Source organism: Ictidomys tridecemlineatus, chromosome 8, assembly GCF_052094955.1.
Source record: "Ictidomys tridecemlineatus isolate mIctTri1 chromosome 8, mIctTri1.hap1, whole genome shotgun sequence".
Classification (NCBI taxonomy): Eukaryota; Metazoa; Chordata; class Mammalia; order Rodentia; family Sciuridae; genus Ictidomys; species Ictidomys tridecemlineatus.
This window is the reverse complement of record NC_135484.1, coordinates 150,817,425-150,838,441: the sequence shown is the minus strand read 5'-3', so window position 1 is coordinate 150,838,441 and position 21,017 is coordinate 150,817,425. Positions and strand designations below refer to the sequence as shown.

Here is a 21,017-nt window from a genome sequence, read left to right as displayed (position 1 = left end):
AATTATTTGTGAATTTCACAAATTGAGTTTTTGTGTGTTGTTTTTTTTTTTTTTACCTTTTAGCATCAATTTATTATTTTTTATTGTTGGTAGTTCAAAACATTACACAGTTCTTAATATATCATATTTCACAGTTTGATTCAAGTAGGTTATGAACTCCCATTTTTACCCCGTATACAGATTGCTGTATCACATCAGTTACACTTCCATTGATTGACATATTGCCATTCTAGTGTCTGATGTATTCTGCTGTCTATCCTATTCTCTACTATCCCCCCTCCCCTCCCCTCCCCTCCCCTCTTCTCTCTCTACCCCCTCTACTGTAAATCATTTCTTCCACTTGTATTATTCTTTTCTTACCCCTCCTTTCCTCTTATATGTAATTTTGTATAACCCTGAGGATCAACTTCCATTTTCATGCAATTTCCCTTCTCTCTCCCTTTCCCTCCCACCTCTCATCCCTGTTTAATGTTAATCTTCTTCTCTAGCTCTTCGTCCCTACCCTGTCCTTAGTTACTCCCCTTATATCAATGAAGTAATTTGGCATTTGTTTTTTAAGGATTGGCTAGCTTCACTTAGCATAATCTGCTCTAATGCCATCCATTTTCCTCCAAATTCTATGATTTTGTCGTTTCTTAATGCAGAGTAATACTCCATTGTGTATAAATGCCACATTTTTTTTATCCATTCATCTATTGAAGGGCATCTAGGTTGGTTCCACAATCTTGCTATCGTGAATTGTGCTGCTATGAACATCGATGTAGCAGTGTCCCTGTAACATGCTCTTATTAGGTCTTTAGGGAATAGACCGAGAAGGGGAATAGCTGGGTCAAGAAATCTCCCAACTTTCCAAGAAATCTCCATACTGCTTTCCAAATTGGCTGCACCAATTTGCAGTCCCACCAACAATGAACAAGTGTACCCTTTTCCCCACATCCTCTCCAGCACTTGTTGTTGTTTGACTTCATAATGGCTGCCAATCTTACTGGAGTGAGATGGTATCTTAGGGTGGTTTTGACTTGCATTTCTCTGACTGCTAGAGATGGTGAGCATTTTTTCATGTACTTATTGATTGATTGTATGTCCTCCTCTGAGAAGTGTCTGTTCAGGTCCTTGGCCCATTTGTTGATTGGGTTATTTGTTATCTTATTGTCTAATTTTTTGAGTTCTTTGTATACTCTGGATATTAGGGCTCTATCTGAAGTGTGAGGAGTAAAGATTTGTTCCCAGGATGTAGGCTCCCTGTTTACCTCTCTTATTGTTTCTTTTGCTGAGAAAAAACTTTTTAGTTTGAGTAAGTCCCATTTGTTGATTCTAGTTGTTAACTCTTGCGCTATGGGTGTCCTATTGAGGAATTTGGAGCCCGACCCCACAGTGTGTAGATCATAGCCAACTTTTTCTTCTATCAGACGCCGTGTCTCTGATTTAATATCAAGCTCCTTGATCCATTTTGAGTTAACTTTTGTACATGGTGAGAGAAAGGGATTCAATTTCATTTTGTTGCATATGGATTTCCAGTTTTCCCAGCACCATTTGTTGAAGATGCTATCCTTCCTCCAATGCATGCTTTTAGCCCCTTTATCAAATATAAGATAGTTATAGTTTTGTGAATTAGTCTCTGTGTCCTCTATTCTGTACCATTGGTCCACCCGCCTGCTCTGGTACCAGTACCATGCTGTTTTTGTTACTATTGCTCTATAGTATAGTTTGAAGTCTGGTATTGCTATACCGCCTGATTCACACTTCCTGCTTAGCATTGTTTTTGCTATTCTGGGTCTTTTATTTTTCCATATGAATTTCATGATTGTTTTATCTATTTCTACAAGAAATGCTGTTGGGATTTTGATTGGCATTGCATTGAACTTATAGAGAACTTTTGGTAATATCGCCATTTTGATGATGTTAATTCTGCCTATCCATGAACAGGGTATATTTTTCCATCTTCTAAGGTCTTCTTCTATATCTCTCTTTAGGGTTCTGTAGTTTTCATTGAATAAGTCTTTCACCTCTTTTGTTAGGTTGATTCCCAAGTATTTTATTATTTTGGGGGATATTGTGAATGGGGTGGTTGTCCTCGTTTCCATTTCAGAGGATTTGTCGCTGATATACAGGAATGCCTTTGATTTATGCGTGTTGATTTTATATCCTGCCACTTTGCTGAATTCATTTATTAGCTCTAATAGTTTCTTTGTAGACCCTTTTGGGTCTGCTAGGTATAGAATCATGTCACCTGCAAATAGTGATAGTTTAAGTTCTTCTTTTCCTATTTTTATGCCTTTAATTTCTTTCGTCTGTCTAATTGCTCTGGCCCGTGTTTCAAGAACTATGTTGAACAGAAGTGGTGAGAGAGGGCATCCCTGTCTTGTTCCAGATTTTAGAGGGAATGCCTTCAATTTTTCCCCATTCAGAATGATGCTAGCCTGAGGCTTAGCATAGATTGCTTTTACAATGTTGAGGTATGTTCCTGTTATCCCTAGTTTTTCGAGAGTTTTGAACATAAAGGGATGCTGTACTTTGTCGAATGCTTTTTCTGCATCTATCGAGATGATCATATGGTTCTTATTTTTAAGTCTATTGATGTGGTGAATAACATTTATTGATTTCCGTATATTGAACCAGCCTTGCATCCCAGGGATGAATCCTACTTGATCATGGTCCACAATTTTTTTGATATGTTTTTGTATCCGATTCGCCAGAATTTTATTGAGGATTTTTGCATCTAGGTTCATTAGAGATATTGGTCTGTAGTTTTCTTTCTTTGAAGTGTCTTTGTCTGGTTTCAGAATCAGGGTGATGTTGGCCTCGTAGAATGAATTAGGAAGTTCTCCCTCTTTTTCTATTTCCTGAAATAGCTTGAAAAGTATTGGTGTTAGTTTCTCTTTAAAGGTTTTGTAGAACTCTGCTGTATATCCATCCAGTCCTGGGCTTTTCTTAGATGGTAATCTTTTGATGGTTTCTTCTATTTCCTCAATTGATATTGGTCTGTTTAGGTTGTCTATATCCTCCTGACTCAATCTGGGCAGATTATATGACTTAAGAAATTTATCGATGCCTTCACTATCTTCTATTTTATTGGAGTATAAGGCTTCAAAATAATTTCTGATTATCTTCTGTATTTCTGAAGTGTCTGTTGTGATATTGCCTTTTTCACCCCGTATGCTAGTAATTTGAGTTCTCTCTCCTTCTCTTCGTTAGCATGGCTAAGGGTCTGTCGATTTTATTTATTTTTTCAAAGAACCAACTTTTAGTTTTGTCAATTTTTTCAATTATTTCTTTTGTTTCGATTTCATTAATTTCAGCTCTGATTTTAATTATTTCTTGCCTTCTACTTCTTTTGCTGTTGTTTTGCTCTTCTTTTTCTAGGATCTTGAGATGAAGTATGAGATCATTTATTTGTTGGTTTTTTCTTTTTTTAAGGAATGAACTCCAAGCAATGAATTTTCCTCTTAGAACTGCTTTCAATGTGTCCCATAGATTCCGATATGTTGTGTCTGTGTTTTCATTTAACTCTAAGAATTTTTTAATTTCCTCCTTGATGTCTTCTAAAACCCATTGATCATTCAGTAATCTATTGTTCATTCTCCAAGTGATCCATGATTTTTCCTTCCTTCTTTTATCGTTGATTTTCAGTTTCATTCCATTATGATCAGATAAGATGCATGGTATTATCTCTACTCCTTTATATTGTCTAAGAGTTGCCCTGTGACATAATAAATGATCTATTTTTTAGAAGGATCCATGTGCTGCTGAGAAAAAAGTGTAACTGCTTGATGTTGGGTGGTATATTATATATATTTCAATTAAGTCTAGGTTGTTAATTGTGTTATTGAGTTCTATAGTTTCCTTATTCAACTTTTGTTTGGAAGATCTGTCCAGTGGTGAGAGAGGTGTGTTGAAGTCTCCCATGATTATTGTATGGTGGTCTATTAGACTCTTAAACTTGAGAAGAGTTTGCTTGATGAACATATCAGCACCGTTGTTTGGGGCATATATATTTATGATTGTTATGTCTTGTTGGTGTATGGTTCCCTTGAGCAGTATGTAGTGTCCCTCTTTATCCCTTTTGATTAACTTTGGCTTGAAATTTATTTTATTTGATATGAGTATGGACACTCCTGCTTGTTTCCGCAGTCCATATGAGTGATATGATTTTTCCCAACCTTTCACCTTCAGTCTATGTATATCTTTTCCTATCAAATGCGTCTCCTGTAGGCAGCATATTGTTGGGTCTTGTTTTGTGATCCATTCAACTAGCCTGTGTCTCTTAATTGGTGAGTTTAAGCCATTAACATTTAGGGTTACTATTGAGATATGGCTTGTTCTTCCAGCCATATTTGTTTATTAATGCTACTAAACCTGACTTGTTTTCCTCTTTGATTATTTTCCCCCCTTTACTGTCCTACCTCCCACTGTTGGTTTTCATTGTTGTTTTCCATTTCCTCTTCCTGTAGTGTTTTGCCAAGGATTTTTTGAAGAGATGGTTTTCTAGCTGCGAATTCTTTTAACTTTTGTTTATCGTGGAAGGTTTTAATTTCATCTTCCATCGTGAAGCTTTATTTCGCCAGGTACACGATTCTTGGTTGGAACCTATTTTCTTTCAGTGTTTGAAATATGTTATTCCAGGATCTTCTAGCTTTCAGAGTCTGTGTTGAGAGATCCGCTGTTATCCTGATTGGTTTACCCCTAAATGTAATCTGCTTCCTTTCTCTTGTAGCTTTTAAAATTCTCTCCTTATTCTGTATGTTGGACATCTTCATTATAATGTGTCTAGGTGTGGATCTCTTATGATTTTGCACATTCGGCGTCCTGTAGGCTTCTAGGATTTGGGATTCTGTCTCATTCTTCAAGTCTGGGAAGTTTTCTGGTATTATTTCACTGAATAGATTGTTTATTCCTTTGGTTTGGAGCTCTGTGCCTTCTTGTATCCCAATGACTCTTAAATTTGGTCTTTTGATATTGTCCCATAATTCTTGGATGTTCTGCTCATGGTTTCTTAGCAGACTTGCTGAGCTGTCTATGTTCTTTTCAAGTTGAAATACTTTGTCTTCATTGTCTGATGTTCTATCTTCTAAGTGATCTAGTCTGCTGGTAGTATTCTCAATTGAGTTTTTAAGTTGGTTTATTGCTTCCTGCATTTCTAGGATTTCTATTTGTTTGTTTTTTATTACCTCTATCTCCCTGTGAAATTGATCTTTTACTTCCTGGATTTGTTTATGTAGTTCCTTGTCAATGTGATCTTTCATTGTCTGATTTTGCTGTCTCATGTCTTCCTTGAGACTCCAGATCATCTGAAGCATGTATATCCTGAACTCTTTATCTGACATTCCATCTGTTGCAGCTATTACCTCTTCTAAAGTTGAGTTGACCTGCATTGCTTGTGGTCCTTTCTTTCCTTGTCTTTTCATACTGCTGGCATTTCTTTCTGCTTGGTGAAACTGTTGTGTTTTTGAAATTTTCCCTCTATTTATTTATATTGCTCTTGTATAGTTGAAAAATCTCCCTTGCAGGGCAGGTAGTGGCTGTGATCCTCCTCCAATTGGGGTGATCTGTCTACCACGCTGGCGGGCCGCTAGGTCTGCTCTGCCGGTTCGGTCGAAGGTCCGCCTACCCAGCAGGCATGTGGGGCAGCTCTGTCACTCCACAGGTTGCTGGGCCTGACCTGCCCGTGGGTCGCAGGTCCGCCTACCTTGCAGGCACGGAGGGAGGGGACCTTTTGTTTTGTTTTTTGAGAAGCCTCTAGTTTGTCCTCGGTTGTTCCTGCCACTCAATTATTAGGAAGCCAGGTCTTAAAGGAGTGAAAAATGTGATTGTCTTCCAAGAAGATGAACATACATAGAAGTACTTGCAATTCCAAGTGTTTCTGTGGCCAAATGCAGGGTGATAGATTTGGTTTAGTCTCAGCCCTTGATGGTGGTGGTGGTCTTCCTTAGTTCAGACGCCAGGAGTTTTAAATGACACTAGTTGCAGTCGACTTTAGATGTGGATTTCAGAGCCTTCAACGCATTCCTTCTGTGAATCTGTCAGGAGCCACACGTGGCCATCGTAGGTGCCGAGTCATCCCAGCCACCACGACATTCCCCTGAGGAATTCCTGCCTTCGCTGGGCGGAAGTGTGCTGGGGTCCACAGGCAGACAGGGCAGAGGGCTGACTGCTGTTTGCTGGTTAAAATACTTTTCAAACTGAACACATTTGTACCTGCTTGTTCACGACCAGCAGGGCAGATGGGTTCTTCTCTCCCATCCATAATAAAGCTCTGATTAGGAAGGACAGCGGGAGAGCTTTTCTTTCGGGGGCTTGGAAATCTCTCCCACCTTCAGGTGGTGGAGGGGAGAGGGAGGGTTCATGGAGCAGGGTGTCCGTCTGTTCTAGAAGGAGATTGAACTCAACAGTCAAGAAGTCTGAGGCCAGGGGGAGCCACCTAATAGTGTCCCACAGAAGCCCAGCCTGGTCTCTGTCCTGGAGAACTCAGGGGGCCTGGCTCCCAGGCAGCACCAGGCCTGAGCCCCCTCCTGTGGGCTGCACGGCCTGTCACCGGTTCCGTCCTCAGGAATCTGGAGAGGAGGTGTCCCCTGGAGGCACACCAGGCACAGTGTCTGAGGAGTGGCAGCCTTTCCCACATCAGGGAGCTGTCTGAACATCTTCCTCTGTACCATAGGGACAAAGGTGCTTCCTTGGTGGGCTCTTGGCCCAGGCATGGCACCTGGAGCACCCGTAAGTGGGAGCTGTGCTTACTGTTAGGAAGAGTGACGTGGTTTGTTCCACCATCACCCAAAGGAAACAGTCAGGGGACAGCGCAGAGATGTATTGACTAGGGACTGCGTCACAGAGCTGTTTGTAATAGCAAAACAGGAGGTGAGAAGACAAGCTAACTTCCACAATTCACTTAAAATCATGATGGAGAGTACTGTTCACTGACATGGGAAAAGTCCATGGTAGATGGTTGAATGAAAAAGTCCATGAGAGATAGTTAACATGAGTGCCATTAAGAATACAAGTGTGATACCATAGAAACAGGAAACGCCTTGGAGGGCTGTTGTGTCTTTTTTTTTTTTTTTTTTTTTTTGAGGGGGTATTGTGGATCGAATCCAAGGGTGCTTAACCACTAAGTCACATCCCCGGCCCTTTTTTAACATTTTATTTTGAGACAGGGTCTCACTAGGTTGCTCAGGTCCTTGCTAAATGAGGCTGGCCTCAAACTTGCAATCCTCCTGCCTCAGCCTCCAGAGCCACTGGGATTACAGGCGCCTGCCACTGCACCCAGCTATGTGCCAAATTTTTAAACAGTGCTTTTTTCCTTAGGAAGATGTTTAAAAAAAAAAGTCTTTTTTTTTTTCTTAGTTGTTTCTTAAATGTTTTTCTACAGTGAACCTGTATTTCTTTTTGTCAGTAAGGAAGGCCACCCTGGTATTTTCAGGGGAAGGAGAACTCTGGAGGTTGGTGATTTTCGGCAGCCCGTGTTCTGTCTCTCACCCGCCCCCTGCCCTGCTTGACTTGCAGGTGAGGAACAACTGCAGACATCACTTCCTTTCTTCCAAAGCTCTCAAGTGTGCGTATGACCTGGTGACCTGGGCTGTCACTCAGCTGGCCGTCTCCTACACGGTGGCGCCGTTCGTCATGCTGGCCGCGGAGCCTGCCCTCAGCTTGTACAGGTGGGTTCCCTGCCCGCTGCTGCCGCTCTGTGGTCTCTGGTGGGTCCCATCAGCATAGTGAGACTGGACCAAGAATTCCCAAATGGGACCGCGAGAGGAGGCGCCTGCCCCAGGACCCCAACACAGACATCAGCACCTGCGGGGAGGTTCCAGGGAGCGCCTCAGTGTCCTGGTGCCGGTAAGGGGCGCTCCAGGCAGTAAGGTGCTGCAGGTTAGAGATGCTGCCTCCGCTGCTCTCCCTGGCCACAGTGGGGGTCAGAGGGCCGGGGCTGGGCTCAGGTGGGCTGGTTTGCATGGTCTGTAGCAGCGCTCTGTGTCCTTCATGAGGTGCTGACTCTGCGGGGTGTGCACGGGGGTTTGTTCTCCTGATGCACATGGTGGAGAGGGGTGTGTGGGATTTAGGGTCCAGAGGGAGGCTCCCACCAGAGGTGCGAGGGGTTCCCGAGTGAGACCCTCCTCCTCCATATTGCGCTGCCAATGCACTGCTGACCTGCAGTTGCTTCCTTTTCTTGTTTCACACTGCTGTTTGATCTGTTGTGTTTTCCCACTACTGTGAAATGGTGGGGCACAGAGCCTCAGAAACTTCCTGTGTCGCCTCACCGTGAAAGGAGGCTAAGAGTAGAATCCACCGCAAGTGTGGTGGTTGGGACTGTCCTTGGAATTGAAGGAGGAGGATTTGCAGAGGGCCCAGGCCAGGACCTATGGCCTGAATTCAGTAAATGTAGCTTCATTACCTGATGAGCAGCACAGGCTTTTCCAGGTTCTGTTTTGAACATAGTATGGCTACAAAGGAAATCGACTTGGAAAAAAGAGACACAGTGCAGTCCTCAGGGCTCAGGAAATGACAACTCAAGTTTTGATGCCTTGTCATGCAGAATGCTTTGAACTAAAGGAGGGCCAAGGTCTCTCCTCGCCTCTCTACCCAGCCCCAGTCTCTTGCCCTTATTTTTCCTCCCAAAGTGCAAGAAGGGGCTTTCTCTGAAATTCTCCTATTTATGTAAAGGCTGGACTCTAAAGAAGAAATAATTTGCAAGAAAAATTGACATGCATCCAACACCCCGGCAGCCTTTGTCCCAGGTGGTTGCCTGTCATTCCGGCCTGTTCTCCCCTAAGTCATTTGTTCTCCCTCTGGAGCTGCCCACAGCTTCACCCTTCCCTCCCCGGTGAGAGGCTGTTTAAGCTTCAGCCATCTGGCCCTTGACATTCTTCACGGGACCCCATGCACAGTGCACATGATAAATCTCTACCCCTTTCTCCTGTTCATCTGTCTGCCTGTTTTCCGTTTGTTTCCGCAGACCCAGATCCTGCTTAAACACACCTTATTTGTGAGCTGAGGATTCCCCGGACTGGTTAGGAATGGATTGGAACTTTTCCTGTCCACTATGTGTATCGGTATCCATAAGTAAGAGGATTTTCTTAAGATTATAGGAAAAGAAGGTGGAGGGAACTGTACACACTCATCAATGAGGTCTGTTCGGCTACGTGTGTTTCCACGGTATATTAGGTGATGAGCAGTCACACCGGGGTGACGTGGAAGTCGTGCTGGTCATGCACCGTGTTCCCGGGATGCCAGGAGAGCAGGAAAGTTACCATCTCTGCAAACCGGAGCCCTCAGTTCAGCCGCTGCAGCAGGAGGAGCCTCTTTGCTCTGTACTAGGAAACTTGACTTGAGCACCCCTCCCCGGGCTCCCCGGAGACCACGCCCCCAGGCTCCCCGGAGGCCACGCCCCCAGGCTCCCCGGAGGCCACGCCTCCAGGCTCCCCTGGAGACCACGCCCCCAGGCTCCCCCAGAGACCATGCCCTCTGCCCTCTGCTGGCTGGAGCCCCTGTGCCTTCCTTGGGGCCGCCCCCTGTCCAGCCTCCTTTCCACGTCCTTATGTCAGGGCCCTGGATCAAGCAGGCATTCTTCCCTTTGCCTTTGCATTGTTAGTTCCCTCCGGCAAGGTCTTCAGCCGCGGGAGCTCTCGGCCTGGGCTGTCCAGATGTCGCCATGGGTGTGGGTCTGTGGGTCTGTCCTGCTTGGCCTCCTGGTCCCCGAATCTCCCAGGTGTGGAGCTGTCTGCCTCTAGGACAGGACCCCCTGCCCCCAGAAGCCCCCGAATTCTAATCTAATCCGGAATGTATTTGTCATGTTGCAAAACTGTGTGTGTCCCACCGAGTCCGTTGGATCCCTACCACGCGCTGGACGTTGCGCAGTGGACAGGTCATTCGTGCTCCCACGGAGGTGACGGCCGATGGGAGAGAGAGATAAGGGTGACAAATTATAAACACACCCTGAGACAAAAGATTCAGGAGTCTATCTACAGGAATCTGACCCTCCCTGGGGCAGAGGGCAGCTCTGGGCGGAAGTGGCCTTTCAGCTGGGCCCTGGGGGCCTGAGGCAGGGCTCTGGGCTGTGCTTCTGGAATGGGAACGGCATGGAGAGGCCCCTGGGGAAGGAGGAAGCTTCAGATCTTGAAGTCCTGAGAAACAGGGATGTGCACAGATCAGTAAAGTGCCCAGCGGTGGCTGGGAGAGAGGGGGATAGGCTAGCAGTCTCCCCCTTCATCCCGTGAGGAAGTGGAGACCCAGAGAGGGTGCGTGCAATAAAACTCACACAGCAACCCAGAATCAGCTCTGCGTTTCAGACTCAAAGTTCCTTTAATGGCAAGATCAGCAGTGTAATCACTAAAAATTTGTTGAGGAGAAGCTATTTTGGAAGCAAATTGCTGCTTGCAGATCAAAGTAAGTTAAGACATGTTTATGATAACATGCATTTAACCAACTAAAGCGCGTGCTAATTCCGGCACTTAGGTGGAATCAAATTGTTGTCAAGCAGCTTTCCATTGCTTTAAAAAAACAATCTAACATGCGTTTTTAAACACCTTTGTTGAAGATAAAACAAAATATTTTTCCAAATTGGTCCATTAGAGTTGATGTGACCTAAAGTTATCTGGCATGTAGGATAATACGTGTAATCCATACTCTATGTGTAAGCTCCCTGTCTGCATCAGCCCAGCCCAACAGAAGCGTCTGTGGTGGATGACATGTTCTTTTCTCTGGGCATTAGATGGCCCATGTATTAGCCAGGAGCATGTGTGACCACTGGGCATTTGGAATGGGGCTAATGACTGAGGAACGGAGCCTTCAATCCCATTTAATTTTAACAGCCACCTGAGTACCCATGGCCATTGGAGATTGATTGCACCTCCAACGTGTTTTCAGAATCTCTTGAGAACCTCTGAATCTGATGAAAGAGTCAAAACCACCAGCCATTCAGTGGAGTGAGCCTCGGTTGCTTTCTGGATCTGCACCTCACTGGGGCTCCTGGCTGTCACAGGCCACCAAAGATAGCTGTCGGCAAACGGGTTTGTCAGCATGCCCTGCGTTGCTCAGCCTTCAGGCCCCTCCTGTGCTTTGTGTTTGTGTCTGGTCCACTTTCAGTCCAGAGTGTCCTCAAATTACAGCTTTAAATCTCTCAACACTTTTCCTTTGAATTGTCAGTGAGTCTCATGAACCCTTGACTGTATTATTATTAATATTATTATTATTTTTTTACTGGAGATTGAACCCAGGGGGGCTTAACCACTGAGCCGCACCCCCAGCCCTTTTCTGTATTTTATTTTGAGATAGGGTCTTACTAGGTTGCTTAGGGCCTCGCTAAGTTGCTGAGGCTGGCTTTGAATTCACGATCCTCCTGCCTTAGCCTCCCAAGCCGATGGAGTTATGGGTGTGCACCGCTGCACCTGGCCACTTGACTGTATTATGAAAGAAACTTTCTGTGAAACCATTTTGAAAATCCGAATCCTCATACATTGATTTGTCTTTAATTAGATAACGCTTTCTTAAATTCAGCATGCAGGAATGTGGGAAGAAATTTTGCAGATGGCAGACTCCTTGAGGGCAAAAATTGTGCCTTATTCACTTTTGTATCTGGAGGATTTGGGTCAGCACCTTGGCCTGCTCAGGAAATGTTGAGCTGAGTTTTTCCTTAATAAAAAGATGAAATAGTCTTTCATTTTTAATTAATAAGATTATAAAGTATAGGATACATCTTATTCTCATTAGGACCCCAATCTTTATAGTCCTAGAAAAATATGGAATCTCAGAATAGGTTACTAAACCTCTCTAGGGAATTAAAATTTTGTTTCCCTTGATTGCCAAAGTATTTGGATTTATTTAATTAATTATATTTGCAGTACTAGGGATTGAACTCAGGAGTACTATATCACTGAGCCACATCCCCAGCCCTTTTTTAATTATTTTATTTATTTCACTAAGTTGCTAAGGCTGGTCTCAAACTAGCAATCCTACTGCCTCAGCCTCCCAAATTGCTGGGATTGCAGGCATGCACCACCATGCCTGGCTGCTGTTTGGATTTAATCTAATATAGTTGCTACCATGCCGATTTGGCCATGTATAAAAGATTAATGCAAAACACCCGGACAAAGTGTATTTTAGGTGTGTAGACTTGGAAAGCCGTAGTTACCTATGGCTAGAGCACATTTTGAGAAAACCTCAGTGTATATGTGTTAACCAGCATGTTTATCTGTGGAGCCCTTTTTTACCCTCAATAATGTTCTTAGAAGTAAATTAGATGATTAATTGCTGTACCTATTCACCCTTTGCTTCTGGTTAGGTGAGCATTAATCCTGTCCAGTCGGTCCTCTGTATCGATGGGTTCGGTAGCCATGGATTCAACCAACCGTGGATGGAAAATAGGAAGAAAAAAATTGCTTCTGTCCTGAATGAATACAGACTTCTACTCTTGTCGTTACTCCCTAAATGATGTAGTGTAACAACTGTTTGCATAGCACTTACACTGTGTAAGGTATTATAGGTAATCCAGAGATGATTGAAGTACTTTAAAGTACTCCAGAGTACGTGCGTATGTTCTATGCAAAGGCTGTACTATTTCATATAAGGTGCAGTACCTTTGGGGAGTCCTAGAACCCATTCCCATGATTCCACAGAAGGATTGTTATCTTGTTATCATTGTCCCAAGAGAGGGGGTGGAAGCTTATGTCTTTTTGTAGATCCTAGTTTAATGCTTTACACTTTTCTTTTTCTTTTTTTTGGTGTGGTCCTGGGGATTGAACCTGGGGTGCTTCCTCATTGAGCTACCTTACCAGCCCCACCCCTCCTTTCTTTAAAAAATGTTTATTTTGAGACAGCCTCTTACTGATTTGCTTGGGCCTTGCTGAATTGCTGCAGCTGGCCTTGAACTTGCCATGCTCCTTCCTCAGCCTTCTGAGCTGCTGGGATTATGCACCATCGTGCCTGGCTAATGCTTCATCATCTGAAGCAATAAATGTTTATTGAAACATTAAATGAATGAAAATCTATTCCTGCTCTTGACTCTTCTGCAGACCACTGTAGGGAGACTCCTCCTGCTGAAGGAGGGGGCAGCTGAGAGCATTTCCTGGTACTCCTGTGCCTAACCTTCTACTTAAAGCTGAAGAATGGTGCTTAAGTCATTGTGTTTCCCCCTTCCTCTCAAACTATTTCTCTTGAATCTTAAGACGGTATTGGAGAGCTGGGCACGGTGGCACATGCCTATAATCTCAGTGACTTGGTAGTCCGAGGCAGGAGGATTGTGAGTTCAGAGCCAGCCTCGGCCACTTGTCGAGCCCTAAGCAACTTAGTAAGACCCTGTTTCAGAATTTAAAAATAATGTGGCTAAGTGGTTAAGCGCCCCCGGGTTCAATCCCTGGTACCAACACCCCCCCCCCACCAGCCTTTTCTCCTGGAGAAAGCACCCTTTCCAGCATCCAGATGGATCCGGAACAGTTCTGCTAATGTGGGCTGTTTCTAAGTACACACATTTATTGATAGGCCGTGCCCAATAAATATCAGCATCTACATCGTGCACACTGCTGAAGGATGTGTGTGTGTGTGTTTTTTTAATGAAAGTCAGAGCTCAAGCATAATACTTGTTTCTTATTAGTTTGGATGGAACTTATTTTCAGGATTATAGACCAGTTTTCAAAATCAGAATCCTTCATGAGACACACAAGAAGAACCCCTCACACTTAGGAAGAACATACAGGGGAAAGTATTTTATATTTGTGTTGAGTATTGGGTTGGAGTTGGTTCTTGTGCATTTTGAATGTTGAAGATTTCTGGCTTATGGAGCGACTTCTCTTATTCTGCTTGTTATGTTCCTGGAGCAGTAGGACGCTTGTCTGCAGATGGCTGGTTGGTTCGCTCCGCACAGCCCTGAGGGATGGTCGGGGCCAGCCTGAGTGGGAGCCTCCTTGGCACCTCTAAAACAGTGTCTCCACTTGCCTACTGAAGATGTGGTGCTCAGGAGATATTTCCCGTGTAGGTCCTTTGAAGTATAACTTTTTTTTTTTTTTTTATCCTTAGGTCCATGTACTTTTACTTACACATCATAAGTCTCCTGATCATACTTTTTCTGCCAATCAAACCACAAGCTCATCTTCAAAGGCAGCCTCAGACCGCAAATTCTGTTAATAAGAAGAAAACAGACTGATACCTCCAAGAAAGCCGAACAAGTAAAATTGCAAGACACTGGAGAGACCAGAAAAGGGCTCGAAGGCTCTCCAGTGACTTAGAGGCCATGTTTACATGCTTTTTGTTTGTTTGTTTGTTTGTTTTAACTGCAGGGAGTATTTTTATGAAGCCTTTTGGTACAGTTACATTGGCCATGTGCAGTCTATTTGTTTTAACAGTTTCTAGGACCTGTCAGTGGCTGGAGGTGGGGACACAGTCCGCCTGGGCTGCCGGGTCTTGGCCTTACTGACGGGTTTTCATCCGCTGGACTCTGGGTGCCGCAGGCTGGGCATTGGCTCCGGAAGTTAGAAGGTGATTGCTGAGACGTGTCACAGACCTGGCGGTTCCTCGAAAGCTCCAACCCCTTTGATGTGTGACCTTATTGGTTTGTGGGTACGGTGACTGCACTCAGAAGACCCTGGAAGAGGGGGATCATGGAGGACTGCCCCTGAAAACTTGAATGAACTCATGTGCCCTCAGAGAGGCTGCATTTCCCCCAGGAATGTAACCCTTTCCCTGCGTTTTTTCTGAACTGAGCCAAGATAGGAAATGAGTACCTCTCCCATGAGTGCCCAGAGCCGCAGAGGGGGCTGCCATTTCCGTTTCCCAGGCACCGGCTTCAAGATGGCCCCAGGAGACACCGAGACCCCCGTCCCAGGCAGCAGAATGCCCTCTGAAGCAATAATCCCTTTAAAACAAAACTGAAAGTCACATAGAAGTTTGGTAAGAAGCAGAAGATGATTCCCTCGCTCCCCTCTTTTCATGGAGGTGTTAATGATGGTGGCCGCAACGTACACACAGGCTGATTTTCCATTTTTCCATTTTGGTAGCTGATTAAAGCCAGCTTTGTTGAAGTTGACTTATCATATATTGGAAAGCAGAAATTTAAAGTCAGTTTTCTTTTCTATCTTTGTTATGAATGTACCGTGGCTCCTTTTGGGGACTACTATTGGGTGGTGTTCTCTGTGGGAGAAGAAAACATGCTATTAGATATTGTGGAAAATAATGAAGATAACGATGAAATATATGCTGCAATGATGTGCCTTCAATCAAACAGCTTGGGGGGAGAAAATTTGTTCCAATGAGATGGTAAAAGTTAGTTTCTCACTGAATAAATACTATGTTTCTGTATAAAGAAAATGTTTCCGAATGTAAGCTTTACTTTTTGCTTCGAAATAACCGATATTCAGGACTGTGTGTGTGTGTGTGTGTGTGTGTGTGTGTGTGTGTGTTAATAAATGGGCACAAAGTTTTATTGTTTTGTAGGACCTTTCAGCAGTGGGGCTTTATTTCCCTAAAATGTGGGCATTGCGGCATGCTCAGTTTTACTCTACATGTCAGGCACTTGGATGGTTTTTCTTTTCAGTCTGATTTGTGGTCTTGATTCCCAGTTTTGCAGGTTAATTTCCTCTGTAGAGGAGGAAGCTGATAACTGGACATTTGCTAAGTGCCAGGGCTAGTGGTAGAGCTGACCTGTGGTTGCTGGCCCATCTCGTGACAGCCGGTGGCCGTGGGTCTTTCCACGCGGTGTCCTGCGGCTGCTTCTCTGAGGACCGTGGATCCTGGAAGTGACGAACTCATCCTTTCAGTGCATTTTCCCGATCCTGGTGCTGGGGGAGGGGACATCGTCCTTCCTCTGCAGCCGTGGGGCGTTGGTCTCAGGACCCTTCAGATCCAAAGTCCAGGGACCCCTAAGTCCCTTTAAGAATTAAATTGTTTAATAATAATAATAAGTGTTAAGCACAGACACCCTTCCCCACCAATATTTTCAGTTGGTGGAAGCCAAACCAGCAGAGGAGAGTGGTGGTGGGGCAGGGGTGCAGAAGCGGGCGGAGGCCGAGGGAAGCGGAGACCGGGCGGCATTGGAAGCTGGAGGAGGTAGAACAGCAGGTGAGAAGCCAGGGGACAGGAGAGGCCCACGTCAGGAGTGCGTGTGTGCCAGGGCAGGAGGCTCCCGGGGCCACCCTACTCCACAGTGCGATCCAGGAGGATCCCAGGCAGGCCAGGGATGTAGGTGCCTAGAATCGATCAGTCTTTCCAACACAAAGACCTTGAGGTGCAAGACCAGGCAACATGCGCATCTTGCCCACTAGTGACAAGGGTCCAAGTCACCATGGGCAGGACACGTGTGCATACTCCAGAGGAGTCTCTGAGCTCGCCGGGTGATTTCTGGCTGTATGGTTTATGGTCAGGTGTCACTGTGCGTGAGTATCTTCATTTCTGGGAGAAGAACTTTGGTAATGAGAAGAGAGGTGGCCAAGGGTGGCCAGCTTCTCAGTGTGACTCTAGTAGGTACTGAAAGCACAGTGCAGAGACAATAGACTCCTGCCCGTTTTCTCTTGAGGAATGTTTACCCATAAGAAAAGTGTTCCAACTGAGGGTCAGAGTTCGAAGAGGTTGGGTCTGGTTTTTTTGCCTTAGATTTCTATGTTGACCCAAATGTAATGTGCACTTAATCAAAATGTGTTGGATTGGGGAGTTTCAGTGGAAAAGAAATAACTTTTCTGTTTTTTTTAAAGCCCAATCTGAAGTGCTCTATTTTAATGCGAGTGTGTGTGTGCGTGTGCGCGCGTGTGCCCCGCCCTCCCTGCTCCATAAGGAGCAAGAATATTATTCAGTAATTGCAAAAAGCAGTAGATATTTCTGTTTGAGAATTTGACTGGTTAAGGGAGGAAAAGGCAGGAAGAATCGAGTAGGTCAAGAAGAGAGGAATTAGCAGGTGGTGCCCCGGAATTGGAGGGCTGCTTGGCCACCATTACTGAAGGTTCAGTCAAGGAGTGGCTGGTCCCCCTGGTCTTTCTGGACTCCTCACATTGGAACCACAGCCAAGGTTAAAAACGTCGGTCACAGTGTGGTTGCTCCAGGGGCTGCGCCTCCTCTCTCCCCTGGCACGCAGTGTGGTGCCTGTCACATAATGAAGATTCAGTAAGTGTTTGTCGATTGAATGAGGGAGTGAGGGGATTCGTTCAATGCATCATTGCACTTGACAGCTTTGATTGAGCTGCTTCTGCACTGGGAAACATCATTTCTGCTTTCCAGAATTAGGGTTTGAAATAAAAGCTTGTGTTTTCAGGGAATTCTGTAAGCAAGTTATGTGAAATCATCACTCAGGCAGCCCGGTTGACACAGCCTGAACCTGCTTGGTTAGTCCATCCGTTAATTAATGCATCTGCTTATTTATCAGATGTGTCAGGCCTGGTAGGGGATTGGCACTCTGCTATGCACTGCAAGTAAAAGATGCTGAAGACCCCATCTCTGCCCAAGACATGGTCAAGGTAGGCTCAGAAAGATGCCGTCCAGAGCTGGGTGCTACAGGAGCAAGCAGAAAAGGGAGAGTGATTGGCCTTATCCTCATCTTCCGCCAAGTGCAGAGCATCCACATCTCACAGTGCTCAAAGGTGACGCGGTGCGGGAGCACCACGGCTCTCTGTGCTCTATCCAGGTGAAGTGAGCCTTGCCCTGACCCTGAAGTTGCCCACTGACCTTGAACATGCCCATGCCTGTCAGTGCCGTAGCTGCCAGAGGAGTGGTTTGTGCTTTCACGGTTGCCCATGGAGGTAATGTCCAGGCTCAGCAGATGCCTTCATGAAGCCAGGCAGGAAAGACGTTCTCTAGAAAAGTCCCAGCCCACGTGAGCTTTGTCTCGTTCCCTAAACTTGGTTAAGGCTACCTACTATATGCTGAGAGGAAGAGAAGCAGCATTCATTGACAGCTATTTTCATTTTTAGTACCTAATCCAGTTCTGGGAACTTGGCAGTGTTTTCTGCTCTTTGCAGAAATGGAAACCAAGCCGTGGTGGCCGGAAGTAACAGGTGTTGAAGGATGAACTGACAACAAATTTAGTTCCAGCTCTAACTGGGTCTTTCCTTTTCCTGATTCATTCACTGAAACAGCCTCTATTCTATGACATACAAGGGGAGCTCCCAGTGGGCAGTGGGCGACAGTGAGTTTGTCATTTGGAAACAAGGGAACAGTAGAAAAATAGCTGAGTGGGTAGCATCAGGTTATTCGGGTTATTTTTGTGTGTGTGTGTGTTCTGTAAGGGATAAAGAAGAGGGACTTCAGATTACACGAAACCAGGTGCAGTGACACCTCCTGTAGTCAGGAAAGCCTGGCTGTGTGGATCTCACCCTGCCTCCTCAGCACGAGTGGCACCACTCAGGCTTGGTCAGGTCTACTGGGGCTTGATGCTGGAGCCAGACCCCAAATAGAGGCCTCCCATAAACTCTGTTGAACACAGGTAACGTGCCTGAGGTTGCACAGCTGGTCTGTCGGGGAGCCGGGCTTGAGTCTGGGGTGGCTGACTCTGAGGTCCATCTCACTCTCCGTTGCAGAAGCACCTTGGTTTTCAGAGAGACAAGGTTTTAGAGTGAAAGTAACTCGAGCCTCACCTGGTCTAGGTTTCCAGAGGCCGACTGGCTGGCCCTACCCGGGGAGCTTCCTGAGCATGCAAGGAGAGGGGCAATAGGAAGGGGGCCAGGTGGATAGCTGGGCCTCCCTTTCCCTGGTGAGGTGGAGTCAAGCCAAATTGTTCGATTATGGTGAAGAAATGGCCTTTTGGACCTTCTACCATTGATTTTTGCCGCAGTCTGGCTGGGCACAAATCACGAGCCACTGAAGCAGGAACAAACTTTATTTCTGAACTCCACCAGCACACTCCACACACGCTCCCCGGGAACTCTCCCGAATGCCACCCACGCGGCTCCTCCAGGAACCACCAACCGGAAATCCCTCCTCCGGCGCTTCCCCAACCAATGGGAACTCTCCGGGAATCCCGCTCCAAAGTAGCGGGCTGAGTCGGACAGTAAAGGTCTAATATACAATTGAATCAACCCAGCATCATCTTAATGGCTTGCCTCTCAACCAATACTATTGGCAAAATGCCAGGGGCCATTCCTACTCGGCTGTGGCTCTCAGCAGATTTTATTAATAAACGGACTTTTATTTAGTATTGACATATTTTGAGATATGCAAAGGTTGTCTGAGACTTGGGGTGGCCCCTGTATGCTGTGAGGACCCTGCTTCATTGCCAGAGAAATCAAGGGAACTTTGGTGAATTAAGGCATAGACAACTCAGGAGCCAAATAAGAGATGACAGAAATGTAGGCCTGAGAAGAAGGAGAATTGTCAGTGGGTAGACAGGTCAGGGTGGCCTTTAAGAACAGGAAGGTGTTTAACTGCTGATTGTCATATAATTTTCTCTCTTGGCTACAAAGACTTCTTTAATTTTTATTTTTGCAGTGCTGGGAATTGAACCCAGGGCCTTGTGCACACTAGGCAAGTACTCTATCCCCAGAGTCTTAGAAAGGGCATACTTGATTCCAGTTTTGCTTACTGTTAAGAGAAAAGAAAACAAACTGAATAAGACAGAAAATTCAGTAGGAGCTACAGATTTTAACAAAATCTGTGCTGACTAAGCTTCCTGTGAGAATTCCCACATATACTAGCTGTGCTGGTCAGCTTTCCACAGCTATGACAAAGCACCTGAGAAAATCAGCTTAAAGAAGAAAGGTTCATTTTGGCTCATGGTTTAAGTCCTCCAATGCAGTCACAGGTTGCACCTGCCTCCCTGTGCACTGGTCTGGAGGAGTCACCAGCTGCCAGGCAAGATTCTGCCTGGTCACCTGTCACGTTGTCCCTGCCATCTCCACACTGCTGCTGGGGACTTCCTGGACAGCTCATCTGGCCCTTGCTCTTCATGAAACCTCCTGTTAGCTCCTGCTCTCTGAGGCATGACACCCATACCTTCCCTCTCCCCAGCCTGGGTGTGCCCCTTGCTTCAGGCCAGTGTCTGCCCCAGTGGTAAAGCACCTCTCCAGCAGAGAGCTGTTTCACTTAGTTCTTCATTCTGCTGCCCAGATAAACTCCCCCACTTCCTTCCTTCATAACTTCCCTCCTTCCTTCCCTAGAAATTTAACTCAGAGGCGCTTAACCACTGAGCCACCTTGCTAACCCCCCTCACTTTTTAATTTGAGACAGGGTCTCACCAAATTGCTTAGAGGCTTGCTAAGTTCTGAGGCTGGCCTTGAACTTGTGATCCTCCTGCCTCAGCCTCCTGAGTTGCTGGGATGACAGAGTTGCACCACACCTGGCTAAGCCCTGTGTTTTCTGAGCAGGCACTTACCACGGCAAAAAGAGCTCAAAGCTGGGCCATATTCAAGGGAACCTGGCCTCAGAGGGAAGAGGAAGCATGGAGCCCTTGGCTGGCTGGCCTCTACATTTTCAAAGGAATCCCTTGTACAAGATGCCATTCCCCCTGGGAAGTCCGTCACCTCTGGGTTCTGCTCATGGGCTGACTGGCTTGATCCCAGATGTCTCTCCCCAGCCACACGGCCCGATGCCTGGCCTCCCTAAGTTGTGTTTCTTCTATCTTTGTACCTAGTAAAGCCCTGTCTCAAGAGGTCTGGGGACAAATGCACAGGTGAGTGAATTCCACTCACCACAGCAGGTTGCTTCTCTGGCTGAGGGAGGGTGCCATCTTAAAGATTGATCTTGGGCTTCTTGCCCTTGCATCTGGAGACCAGCTCTACAAATGGCCCCAGCAACGGGCCAGCCGCTCCATATCTCCTCTTCCTTAAATCCAGGATTTCCCTTGAACATGGTGCTGCCTGAACTCCTGTCCCCTGGGGATTGGGTGAAGTAAGAACAACCTGCCGAGAAGGCCCCGGGGTGCCCCAGCCTCTGGACACCTCATTTCCTGTGTGTTGGCCTTTTACAGCTCCTGGTAGTGGGTGATTCTGTTACAGACTGTCGTGTTTCATTAACTGCATAAGAAGAGTGTCATTCCCTCCCAGGACGGGCTTTGTGCTAGTCATCTCATTGCACTGTCACAACCAAGAGCCGTGCATGGCCTCATGGTCCCGGAGGCTCCA

The 21,017-nt window shown here is 45.8% G+C and overlaps 1 protein-coding gene across 2 annotated transcripts in view; it reads left to right on the top strand.

The window, feature by feature from the left end:
* Mboat1 (membrane bound glycerophospholipid O-acyltransferase 1) overlaps window positions 1–15,285 on the top strand; it is a 100,343-nt gene extending 85,058 nt beyond the window's left edge. For both annotated transcript variants that reach the window (XM_078020590.1, XM_078020591.1), the window contains 2 exons: window positions 7,498–7,649; window positions 13,999–15,285. In XM_078020590.1, the coding sequence (XP_077876716.1) occupies window positions 7,498–7,649; window positions 13,999–14,125 (279 nt within the window). In that variant the 3' untranslated portion in view covers window positions 14,126–15,285. The remainder of the gene's footprint in view (window positions 1–7,497; window positions 7,650–13,998) is intronic.
* Window positions 15,286–21,017: the final 5,732 nt, after the last annotated feature.